General features: G+C 39.8%; 1 protein-coding gene across 1 annotated transcript in view; it reads left to right on the top strand.

Annotated features, from left to right (window-relative positions):
* The window catches only part of PAH (phenylalanine hydroxylase), a 79,696-nt gene that overhangs the window by 40,941 nt on the left and 25,074 nt on the right, over nt 1-13,681 (top strand). Inside the window, exon 5 of the mRNA XM_025439033.3 lies at nt 9,228-9,295. Within this exon, the coding sequence (XP_025294818.1) occupies nt 9,228-9,295 (68 nt within the window). The remainder of the gene's footprint in view (nt 1-9,227; nt 9,296-13,681) is intronic.

Raw genomic sequence — 13,681 nt, 5'->3', positions numbered from 1 at the left:
TTAGCTGTTGTAGCCATCCCAGGAGGGTTGTGTTTTCTCATTCGGATGGGAAATCTCAGACGGGGAGGGCCATGTGGCCCGTACATGTGCAAGCTGCATCCCAGGCTGAGGAACAGGGCCTAAAATGATTCACAGTACATGACCCCTGTCCTCCAGGGGTGGAATACAGGGAGTGGCCATGTCTGCTCTTCCCAGAGGTGACTGGGTTACAGCTTCACAGTTGGGCAGTTGCTTGGTAGGCAGAATCCAAGGGGTCTATTTGATTTCCGTGATGAAATGGACTCTCCTTTCTCTGGCCATTCTCCAGTCTCAGGGGTCCTGTCCACGCTGTCTCCTTCACCTGGGATACCTTTCCTTATGCTCTCACCTGCTCTTTCCCTGCTGCAAAACCTCTACTCATTTTCTAAGGCCCAACTCATACGTGCGCCCCCCTGAAGCCTTCTGGCTGCCTCTTTCCCAGGCCAGGTTCTTGACACTGATACCGTAGAACTGTGTGCATGGTGTTTCAGGGTATTGAAGACAAATAAATCCACTTCCTCATGATCTATGACTTCACAAAAGGCATAAGACATAGACGTATAAACATATAGATACACAGACACATACACACACAAGTGAAAGGGTTACATGCATTCTTTCCAAACAAATACATGAAAAAAAAATCTCATGATCAAACAGAGAAACACCATATGCTAGAACTCCATTTTAAGCATATGTGAGTCCTGTTATCTCATTAGAGACTTTGGAAAGCCTGCAAACATAAGACTCATTCAACCTAATGTTCCTCAAACTTTTTTTGTTTTACTTATGGAACCTCCTTTTAATGGAATACCTAGCAACATTATCTTAAAGGGTAGTGTTCCATGAAATGCAGCTTGGGTAATATTTAGTTTAAATCATGAGGGATAAAAGCACATGATTAAACACTAAATTTAATGAATCTGATGGCATGTGCTATCAGTTCTAAGGTCACTGTGGACTGGAGTGGTTAGGGAGGACTTCTGAAAAGAGGGAGATGTGGATTGAGCCCTCTTAACAACCACAGTAGTCTAGCCACTTATCAAATAATCCCCAAATCCTCATGGCTTAACCCAAGGGAGAGTTATTTCCAGTGTAGGTCAGTAAAGAAATTGCTGTACACAGTCTTGCAGAGACTAAGTCCCTTCTACTTAATGGCTACACTTTGCTCCAAGTCCTCAGAGCCCTTTCATTCTGCCAGCCCTTGGGGAAAAGGGAGCGAGAATTGCTCCCGGGTTTTTATGAGCCAGGTCTGGAGGCAACTCACATCTTTCACTCAAATTTTATTGACAGTAGCCCAGTCACATTGTCACTATGAACTTTAAAGGAGAATGAGAAAAAGTGGCGAATGATGTTCTATGAAAGGAGGATGAGTCACAGAGCAGCCATGGAGCACCAGCGGCCTCTGCCACACAGACTCTAACCTCAGAGCTTCCTATTCTAGTTCCACTGGCACCTATGCCAGTGTTTAGGCTGAAGATCAGCACAGGGAAGCTTTTTGGGAGAGAAAATTTTAGTCTACACAATTGTCCTTCTGCATTTATTTCTTCTATCTAAAGCTCTCAAACTATTTTTCAGTTTTTCAGATGTAGATGTTGAGTTTCTCTTCTCTCCAGAAAGAGCCTTGAACTTCCCAAGCTCAGGGCTATACTTCTGGTACTTCTCTCCTCTTTCTTTCTCCCACCTAAACTTCTTCACCTAAGGGCCTCAATGGCGTCTGTTCTAAGGATGTCAGCCAACTGAGTCATCAAAGACTTGTGCTCCTCCTCAGTTGCTCTGCCAAAGCATAATTTTCAAAAAGTTAAAAACAACTGTCATACAGGTATATAGTCAACGTTTGTCAAAAAATCCATTAACTCAGGAGAGAGGAAACCAGCAAGATGAAACATTGGTGTGATGGGAGCTACAAAAGACCAAAGTATGGATGGTTGTTGAAAAATCAAGTGCTGGAGTGAGATCATAGAGATACAAGTGATTAATGTTCTAGAAATAAATAAAGCCATAACTGTGAGTGTTCCTTTTTCTACTGGACAGAAATCATAACTTGATCATAAAATAGATATTGTACTACTTGTCCATCTTCTATAAGTCAGCATCTCACTTTAAGAGTTTGCACCTTACTAAGTAATAAATTGCATATCAAATTAAGTATACATGCCCCTCAAGTGTATAGTGGCCTTGTTAAGCAGTGATTTAAATTTTTTGCATAATTTTTGATAGTTCCTATTCAGAAGTATGCTGAGTATGTCATGCACTGGAAATCCAGTGATAATTAAGACAAATAGAGTCCTGAGTTTAATGATATTAACAAGCATAATGATTGTCTAAAAGGAGAAATCCTCAGATTGCCGGGAAAGTGTATTATAGAAGAAAACCAATAAACTTGGGAAAAAAAAAAACAAAACAAGGAAGGTCTTTAAAAATGCAGTTTAACCAGGATGGAAAGGCCAAGTAGTAGCTTATTGGTCTGGAAGAGTGGGGAAGAATATTCCCATAAGAGGTAATAGCATTGTGAAGGCCTTAATCAGAGGGAAAAGCCTGGCATGTTTAAAGAATTAGAATAAGACCAAATTGGACAAATTTGGACTGTAGCATGCAGAACTTCAATTGTAGTTCAACACAGAGCTGAAAACACAGGTAGAATCAGATTGTGCAAGACCTAGTGGACTGTTTTAAAAATATTGGACTTTTCCTACGACTGATGAGAGGCCATTGGAAGCTTTTGAGGAAGGGAGCGACCCCACCAGATTTGCACTTTACAAATCTACTTTGGCTGCAAGCCTGGGGAGTCATGGAGAAGACACAAAGAAAGGCCACTTGGGAAGCAGTTGTGATAGTCCAGGTGAGAAGTGATGGGGTCCTGAACTAAGGGATGGCAGTGAGAATAAGGTAAAAAGGACAGAATTAAGATATTTGGAAGAAATAATGATTATCACAAAAACTGATTATCAGATATGAGAGAAGAGAGGAGGAGGAGAGAGGTAAAACAATGACCCCCAGGTTACTGGCTCGGACAACCAATTATCTGAATTCTTCCCCAAACAGACTTCTTGGCCTTATTGATGGCAGCTACAGCCAGCAGCAGAGAGTGGGCAAGGGGCAGGGCTGCCCTGGTCTATTGGTTTGCAGATCTCTAGCCAGTGCCTGCAGGATGGCAATGGCAGATACTGTACCTTTTTGAAACTCTTACCTGCTGTGTGCTGTCCTTCATCCAGTTGATGTGGGACTGATGGAATACAAACAGCCTCTCGTTATTAGCATAGATGGAATAGAAATAGCAAGGTAAGAGTTCTACAAAGGCTGTTTAGAAGGCCTAAGATTGGGTGATGGGGCACAGTGACCCATTCCAAACTCTATCCTTTTTGTGTTCTGAGTCAGATTTCTCAGCTTTTGGATTTCCCACCATTTTGCACAAATGGGTCATTTTTTTTTCTTTTTAGACTCAGAATTTTACTTGGTTCCCTGCCTATGTTACCTGATCTAACCCTCCCAACACTGTGAGGTAGCCCATGGTCTCATTTTACTGATGAAGAAACATGGGCTCTGAGAGTTAAACTGATCAACCTCAAGCCAAGCTCCTAGTGACTGGGATTAGTAATCCATCCAGCATGTCTAACTTGAAGCCACTCATTCTCCTGGCTAGTTTAAAGATGGCATTTCTAAGGTTTAACCTCGGCCATGAACATCAAGAAATGATTAAAGATCTTAGTCTAAAATACCCAGAAGACTTTTCCATGTAGTTACACACTCCCTGGAATTCCCACAAAAACAAAACCACACACTTCAACCCTCAAGTTGCAAAAATTCTGACATTAAGGAAAGTGATTGAATGCAGACTGCAGGTGATGTTCTAACTTTGCATCCTGTAGAATTCTCTCCATTTTGTCCCTTCTACTCCTCCCTACTTCCCCCTCCTCTCCACTCCTCCTTCACCAACAATATATTTTCCTGTCAAAACATACTTGGTTACATGCAGTGCAACCAAAATTGCTGCTATTAGCTTAATTGAGACGGGGTGATTATAAATAAATTACATGCAGTGCTACTGAAATTGCTGCTATTAGCCTAAATTGAGACAGGATGATTAGTCATCATCAAGTAAAGCTTAATTCAGAGTGTACTTAATTCAGAGTGTACTCCACACGGCTGCAGAGGCCCTGTGGTCATCTGGCAGCTCAAATGATGCAAGGCCAAACCACCAAGAGATGGACTTCAAAGCCACCATTCTTTTTCACTGGTAACTGAGGGACAAAGGTCCTTGTAGCCTGGTTGGTGGGGGCTTCTTAAAGGTTGTTAATGAACTTGTTAGGCACTTAGAACTAGAGAGGACTGTGGTTAGAAACTTTCCCTGTGGAGGATCTGTATAGTATGTTCTACATGTGTGTGTTGATATATCTCAATGTGTGAATCTTCTGTTACTTCTTCATAATGATTTGAGATGGATTTGCAGTACTATTTTACTTTACTAAAGAAATCCACACTCACAGTACAAAACTTCAAAAGCATAATAGTATAGAAAAATACCAGTTATTGTTTCCCATCGTCATAACATTTGTTAGACTCTGGTGTACTTTTTCCATCATTTCATTTGTGTGTTCCCTCTAACAGAGTTGATACCTACAGGATATACAATTCCACACAAAGCTTTTTTTTACTTTTTATCTTTGAACTACTAGACGAACTACCTAGATGAAGTACATTAAAGATCAAAGATGAAGAGCCAAATAGAGAAGAGAAATTGTCATGGGCATCTCATTCCTAAAGGCAGCCTGATAGAGTAGAAACCCGTGGGTTCAGGGAAGTCTTGCCTCCTCATCCTGGTTTCCTGCCTCAATCCTCAAACCTCAGCCTACCAGCATGGGTACAAACAGAAAACCCCAGGGGAGGTGCTGGTTCTGCAAATGGCTCTATCAGCTTCATTTTCCTCATATCTAGATCAAAATATAGAAATATAGAAACAGATATTCTCCAAGATGCCTTACAGGTGCAAAAGTCTATATTATGATTTAAGGGTTGTAGAGAGCCATTTATTATTGTTAAGTAAGACTGGTAGGTGAAGATAACTGTGATGATCACTCCTTAAGATTGGCAAGCATTAGGTTTATATTTTGAGTCCTTAGTATGCCGATGTGTTCTTCATTTAGCCTGGTAGGTAGGTTCCTAAAGGGATACATTTAATGCTGCTTGGAAATTAAATCAGGACACCTGGCTTCCTGACTGTATCATCTCAAGGCAACTTACCTTTGCCCAGTAGGAGTGCACCAAGGGTAGTTTTAAATTTTCAGATTTCTAAGCCTTCCTACCTGTAATTAATGATTCCAAACCATTCGGTACTCTAAGGAAAACAGAAGAGTGATGCTTTGTAGTAACTGTGTCATGGAATATTTTCTAAACTAAATAATCACTTAATTTGGGAGTGTACTATTGTAGTTAGGTTTGTAATAAAAATATATGGTATTTTAATTTTCCAATGTGAAACATTTAGTTTTCTCCATTTCTCAAAATATATCTTAAGAAACAAATTCTTTCTTCCTTCCCTCTAATCATCCCTCCCTCCTTCCTTCTTTCTGTCATTTCCTTGTAGTTCTTTCTGCATGACAGGCTCTATGCTACAGATTCTCAGACTATGTATATATATGGACCCCTGGTTAGTTGGAATTGCTGGCAAGGCCTGATTTAAAACAATGACAGCATAGGGGAAGAGAGGAAAAAATAAAACAAGATGAAATCAGAGGGAGATGAACCATAAGAGACTGTTAATTATAGGAAACAAACAGGGTTGCTGGAGGGGAGGGGGGTAAGGAGGTGGGGTAACTGGGTGATGGACATTAAGGAGGACACGTGATGTGATGAGCACTGGAGGTTGTATAAGACTGATGAATCACTGACCTCTACCTCTGAAGCCAATAATACATTATATGTTAATTAACTGAATTTCAATAAAATTTTAAACAGAAGAAAAAAAGAAGAAACAATGACAACAACAACCAACCAACCAGCCAATCAGATAAAACAAAGCAAAAAAAACAATATCTAAAAATCGGAGTATTTGTCCCTTGAGAAGACTCCCTTAAATATTACACTTCACATTGCAAGCTCTTGTTTATGATTCATTAACACCTTGGTTTGGAGGGATGGTGGGGCAGAGAAATTGCAAGGTAAAGTGCGTGGAAGGAACGAAGGAAGTTCTACAGTGATGATGCTAAGTCTCTAGTCTTTTTTTTTTTTTTTTTAAAGATTTTATTTATTCATGAGAGGCACACAGGAGAGAGAGGCAGAGACATAGGCAGAAGGAGAAGCAGGCGCCATGCAGGGAGCCCGATGTGGGACTTGATCCCAGGTTTCCAGGATCACACCCTGGGACAAAGGCGACGCTAAACTGCTGAGTCACTGGGGCTGCCCTCTAGTCTTTCTAAAATTCAGATTACAGTCGTTTCCTTTTTGTAAAATACCCCCTTTCCAGATGTATTAATATATATTTGACATATCACATTGCATTAGTTAAAAGTGTATATAATACAATGATTTGATAGACATATATATTGCAAAGTGATTATGACAATAAGTTACTTAATACTTTTATCACTTCACATGATTACCATCTGTGTATATGTGTGTGTGTGATGAGAATACGTAAGATCTACTCTCTTAGCAACTTTTGAGTATATAACACAGTATTATTGATTATAGTCACTATACTTATGTTAGGTTCCCAGAATTTATTCATGTTATAACTGTTCATCTATACCCTTTGATCAACATCTGCCCATTTCTCCCAGCCCCAGCCCCTGACAACCACCATTTTACTTTGTTTCTATAAATTCAGCTTTTTTACATAGAAGTGAGATTTTACATAGAAGTGAGAGGATACACTATGTTTTTTTTTGGATACACTATGTTTTTGTCTGACTTATTTTACTTAACATAATAGCTTAGTCCATCGATGTTGGAAATGGTAGCATTTCTTTCTTTTATGGTTGAATAATATGATATATATTATGTCTGTGTTCTACTATTATACTAAATATCATATAATATATATAATATGCATACATATTTTCTTTATCCATTCATCTATTGGCAGACTCTTAGATTGTTTCCATATCTTGACTTTTGTGACTAATTCTGCAGTGAACATGAGAGTGCAGATGTTTCTTCAAGATCTTGCTTTCATTTCCTTTAGATACACCTCCAGGAATGAGATTGCTGGCTCATTTGGTAGTTCTGTTTTTAAGTTTTTGAGGAACCTTCATACTGTTTCCCACAGTGGCTGCACCAATTTCTACTCCCATCAACAATATGTAACGGTTCCCTTTCTTCCATATCCTTGCCAAAACTTGTTATCTCTTGACTTTAAAAATAAAAGATTTTATTTACTTATTTGAGAGAGAAAGAGAGAGGAGATAGAGAGCACAAGCAGTGGGGAGAGGGAGAAGCAGGCTGCCTGCTCAGGGAGTCCGACCCCAGGATTGGGATCATGACCTGAGCTGAAGGCAGACATTTCACGACCCAGGTGCCCCTCTCCTGCCATTTTTATGACAGCCATTCTAACAGGTGTGAGGTGATATCTCATTGTGGTTTTGATTTGCATTTCCCTGATAATAAGTGTTGGGCATCTTTTCAGGTACTTACTGGCTATGTGTATTTCGTTTTTGGAAAATGCCTATTTAGTTCCACTGCTCATTGTTTTAATTGGAATTTTTTTTGGCTGAGTTGTTGTTACTCAAGTATAAGTTCTTGTACTTTTCAGGTATTAACCCCTTATTAGATATATGATTTGCAAGATTTTCTCCCATCCTTTTGATCTCCTTTTGATTTTGTTGGTTGTTTATTTTGCTATGCCAAAACATTTAGTTTAATATAGTCCTGCTTGTTTACTTTTGCTTTTTTTTGCTTGTGCTTTTGGTGTCATATCCATAAAAATCATTGCCAAAAACAATGTCAAGAAGTAATCTTGAAAAGAAGAACAAAGGCAGAAGTATCACATTTCCTAATTTCAAATTGTATTACAAAACCATGGAAATCAAAAGAGTGTGGTACTGGCATAAAACAAAACAGACCAACCAATAGAACAGAATCAAGAGCCCAGATATAAACCCATGTGTATGCAGTCAATATTTGGCAAGGTAGCCAAGAATACTCAATGGGGGAAACGATGATATCTCTTCAATAAATGGAGTTGGGAAAACTGGACATTCACATGCAAAAGAATGAAATTAGATGCCTGTCTTATACCATTCACAAAAATCAACTTGAAATGCATTAAAGACTTAAATGCAAGACCTTAAACCATAGAACTCCTAGAAGAAAGTGCAGGGGAAATGCCCTTTTACTCAGGCTCCCTTCCGACTAAGGGATATGTTGCACTCACACTGAAAGGCACTGTTGGCTTCTTTTCACTGTTTAGAAATATGCTGCTAATGAACTGTTGGGGAAAGACGACCTGCAGGTTAGCCTCAGAGAAGTGATCATCATCATCTCTATAGATTGAGCCTGATTCCTCTGTTGAGCCCCTGCCATGGTGTAAAGTTTGACAATTTCTGAATTGTAGTGAAAAGAGCATGAAACTGGGTGATTCAAACCCTCTCTTCATCTTCGCTTGACTCCTCTTTCCCTGGGTCACTGTTGATTTGAGAAGGATGGGGATAATCATACCGATCAACCGTACAGGTTTTTTGTGAGACTTATAAATAAAAGAAGTCCCTAGCCCACACAGACAGGCACATAGTAAGCACTCAATGAATAGTATTTTAAAAAATTGCAATAGCAGCAAGTGTGTATTTGTTTGTTTATTAAGAAGTCGGGAAGTAGTGCTAGACACATACCACTCGTTAGGAATTTAGTAGATATTGTATATTTTCATCATGAACGTCTATCCTACTAAGGGCCTAATTTAGCAAGTTTGTGAGTTAGAAATGCTATAGATGAGGGTGTTTTTTTTTTTTTTTTAAATCTGTACACTGTTTGCACTTTGAAGTTCCACAGCAGAGAGGCCTACGCTGAGTTGAAGGTGTTGCTAATGCTGTGCCATCCATAATACTCAGTGGGAGAGCTTACCCTTTGTTTCACTGAAGCTTTATTTTCAGAATGTAAATCTTAGGAAGGAGAGCTAGACTGTCAGGGCTCACAAGCCCCCATTCGAATCGTGCATAAATATGCTGGATGTCCCTGCTCAAGCCTTGAGAAATTAAACATCTTCTTTCTCCTAGGGTTTTAAAGATCCTGTGTATCGAGCAAGACGAAAGCAATTTGCCGACATCGCCTACAACTACCGACAGTAAGTCCGCTCTGCTTTGGGGGAAAAGAGAAGAAGCACACACCTAGCTTACGTTTTCCTCATCCGAGTTTGGAGAATACTAGCATAGAGTCCTGCCTTCTTTGTGTGTGTGTGTGTGTGTTTAAACCCTCCCTTTAATAACACATGTTTTTTTTTTTTTTTTTAAATGCTGGTAAACAAAACAAAATTACCCACTGCGCAGGGGCCCAGCCCTCTTCTCAGCTTTGTCCCATCCTTAGGCACTAATGTCTGACGTAATTATAAAAGGCCTCAGCCCTGAATAAAACAGCCTCTGGTATTCTCCACATTAAACAGGGGGAAAGGAAAAAGAGAATCATTTACATTCAAGGAGGAATTGGCTGCTTTACTGAAATAATGAATGAATCATTTGATGTTTCAGATAAGCCTTGCCTCAGTGTTCTACTTTTATCTGATCTGACCCAGCTGTGTAGGATAATTTTTGGATGAGTTCCTTTTTTTTTTTTTTTTTTTTTCCCTCGTCTGGGATTCTACCCTATTTTAGCCAAAGGAAAATGCAAATATCAAGGATATCATTTGGGAAGAGAACTGTTTTTGCTATTTTGAGTCCTCAGGGACTACAGAAATGCCACCATGGGAAACATGGTGTTTGAGGCCTGAGCTCCATTCCTGAGTTAAGGACATGAGAAAAGACAGGCTCAAAAAGAGACTTAAAAGTTGACCAGAGCCCTGAGGGAATGGTACTTGAATAGCTTTGATAGACTATGGGGAAGATAAGGAAGAGGGTAGGGTTCTTTTTACTGGGTACAAAGTTATCTTCCAGATGGAAAGACCTCCAGAAAAAGTAAGACAATTTCCTTCTCTGAATGACTCCCAACAGTGGAAAAATTCAGAACTGTGCTGACCTTGGTTAAATCTAGGTGCCTTTGGGGATCCCTGGGTGGCGCAGCGGTTTGGCGCCTGCCTTTGGCCCAGGGCGCGATCCTGGAGACCTGGGATCGAATCCCACGTCAGGCTCCCGGTGCATGGAGCCTGCTTCTCCCTCTGCCTATGTCTCTGCTTCTCTCTCTCTCTCTCTCTCTGTGACTATCATAAATAAATAAAAAATTAAAAAAAAAAATCTAGGTGCCTTTGGGCCTTGGCTTATAACAAGCAAGAATCATGGAATATGGCAACCCCCCGTCCCTGTCTTTGCTTTAGCATGATCGGGTGGACACCATCCAATCAGGTGTAGACAGGAATCCTTTTTCAGGTAATCAATAAGTAAATTGTATTTATGATCTCCTTGCTATGTCTGAGGCTTAGCTAAATGCTTTGCTTACATGATTTCATGATTTCATTTAGAATTCATAATAACTCCTTATGTTTCAGATTGGAAAACTAGTGTTTAATGCAGCTGAGTAACTTGTAGAGATCATATAATTCGTAGGTGGCATTGTCCAGTTTTGAATTCAGGTTTCTTCAACTCCAAAGCAAACTCATCCACTTCACTGAGTGCTGGGATTCTCAGTCAGGAGATCACATTTTTCATATAAGCCAGGGGCTTCTTAGGAAGTACATTCATTTACTGCTTAGCTGTCAGGATTTGAAGGAAGAAACTGATCCCCTAGCTTCTTTTCCATAAAAAATGTTAAACCTAATGAGGAATCATGGACTTGATTGAATGCCTCACCATCCTGGATGTTTATCAAGTAAGTTAAATTGATTATTGAGAACCATCTGTGGATGGAACCATCTGTGGCTGGCTCTCTGAGGAAATTTAGAGATCTAGTCAGTTTCTTGATTTTTACAGTTGAATCTCAGATGGTTAAGTGATGTGGCGAAGGCCATGTGACTAGTAGGGGTGAATTTGTTCTCAAATTCAGAGCCTATTTCAGAACTCATTTTAGTTCCTCTTTTTAAAACTTGTGATGCTGTTTACCATCCCTTTCTTCTTTGAAATAGTTTCTTAGCTCAGTATCTGGCACAGTGAATTCCCATTATTCAATAATTATTTGCTTAGGGCAGCCCAGGTGGCTCAGCGGTTTAGCACCGCCTTCAGCCCAGGGCGTGATCCTGGAGACCAGGGATTGAATCCCCTGTCAGGCTCCTTGCATGGGGCCTGCTTCTCCCTCTGCCTATGTCTCTGCCTCTCTCTCTTTCTCTGTGTCTCTATGAATAAATAACATCTTTTTTTTAAAAAAAAGAATTATTTGCTTACATTTTATTTGAGACCTCCAAGTCGATACTTGTGGCACTTCTGCAATTATTCCCAGACACGCACAGAATGGGGAAAAATTTGAGTTGCTTGCTTGATACACAAGTTTCCAGGTCGAATAAGGTGACACCACCTTCTTATTTCAGCTCTTATACTATAAATAACTACCTTTTGAGATCTATTTAGAGTCACGTTTGCCAAATTTTTGTACTTTTTGTTGATAATTTTAACATTTAAAATGGCCCCCTAACACTGTGGTAAAGTGCTGTGTGGGGTTTCTAAGTGCAAGATGGCTGGGATGTGCCTTTTAAAGAAAATGTGTGTGTTAGGTAAGCTTCGTGCAGACATGAGTTACCATGCTTGAGTTCAATGTTGATGAATCAACCATATATATTAAACAAGATTTCTTTATATAAAGGTCACACAAAACAAGGTTCAGTATTATCAGTTGATAAAAATGGGACCAGAAGCTCATGGGACCCTAGTCCTGTGTTTCCTTTTGGACCAGTGGTTTAGCGTTCAGAATTCATGATGACTATACGTAGGATAACTATCACATACAATGAGAATCGAATGTTTTCCCCACTCTCCACTGGTTTCCCTCCTTCCCTTCTGGGGCTTCTTCTCAGTTCTCCTTGGCTTGTTCATCCCACCCCAGAAAATGTAATGTCTTTCAGGACTGAACTGTGGCTTTCTTCCTTGGCTTCTGCCAATAGCCCCCACATTCAGATCTCTGGGGCTTTCCCAGTCATTATTCCACAAAGGGAATAAAGCATAAACTCATGCATCATGAGTCCTAGAATCACAGGATATTGATCAAGTGATAAAATATATCTACTAAGTTCCAGAGCCTATCCCAAAAGTAAGACAAACAGGGTCCATGTCCTCCGGGGGAATACTGAGGAAGACAATGACAAAAGTGCGACACTTTTAATGACAATAAATGTGATAGGTATTACCAAAGTCAAAACTTGGGTGTCATGAGGCCATATCATTAGGAGTTTAAATGTAGACTGAATGAATGGGTCAGCAAGAAGTAACCTTTAGGCTGAGATTAAAGATTGAGTTGGAGTTTATAGCCAAAGAGAATGGAGGTGGTGAATGAGAGGAGGGGGCTGGTTAGCTCCAGGGCTTTTGCTTTGAGATGTGAATATTTGGGGTCAGAGTGAATTACTATAGAAAATAGAAAAGCAGCTAAGTCCCCTCACTGCTAGCTACCCTCATCTCTGCCCATCTGCCATGTAACACTCTGACTGCCCTGACCAAGAACATTTAATAAATCTTAAAACATTATTTGCTGTTTTTTCTCTAGCTCCTTTATGTGTAAGGTTAGCTTTTGTATTTGAGTTCTTTCCAGTGTTTGAATGGATGCTTGTATTGCGATGTATTTCCCCCTTAGGACTGCTTTTGCTGCATCCCAAAGATTTTGGATGGTTGTATCTTCATTCTCATTAGTTTCCATGAATCTTTTTAATTCTTCCTTAATTTCCTGGTTGACCCTTTCATCTTTTTGCAGGATGGTCCTTAACCTCCACGTGTTTGAGTTCCTTCCAAACTTCTTGTTGTGATTTAGTTCTAATTTCAAGGCATTATGGTCTGAGAATATGCAGGGGACGATCCCAATCTTTTGGTATCGGTTCAGACCCGATTTGTGACCCAATATGTGGTCTATTCTGGAGAAAGTTCCATGTGCGCTTGAGAAGAATGTGTATTCAGTTGAGTTTGGATGTAAAGTTCTGTAGATATCTGTGAAATTCATCTGGTCCAGTGTATCATTTAAAGCTCTCGTTTCTTTGGAGATGTTGTGCTTAGAAGACCTATCGAGTATAGAAAGAGCTAGATTGAAGTCACCAAGTATAAGTGTATTATTATCTAAGTATTTCTTCACTTTGGTTAATAATTGATTAATATATTTGGCAGCTCCCACATTCGGGGCATATATATTGAGGATTGTTAAGTCCTCTTGTTGAATAGATCCTTTAAGTATGATATAGTGTCCCTCTTCATCTCTAACTACAGTCTTTGGGGTAAATTTTAGTTTATCTGATATAAGGATGGCTACCCCTGCTTTCTTTTGAGGACCATTCGAATGGTAAATGGTTCTCCAACCTTTTATTTTCAGGCTGTAGGTGTCCTTCTGTCTAAAATGAGTCTCTTGTAGACAGCAAATAGATGGGTCCTGCTTTTTTATCCAGTCTGAAACCCTGCAC

This window comes from Canis lupus, chromosome 15 (assembly GCF_003254725.2).
Source record: "Canis lupus dingo isolate Sandy chromosome 15, ASM325472v2, whole genome shotgun sequence".
Classification (NCBI taxonomy): domain Eukaryota; kingdom Metazoa; phylum Chordata; class Mammalia; order Carnivora; family Canidae; genus Canis; species Canis lupus.
This window is presented reverse-complemented; position numbering and strand designations above follow the sequence as displayed.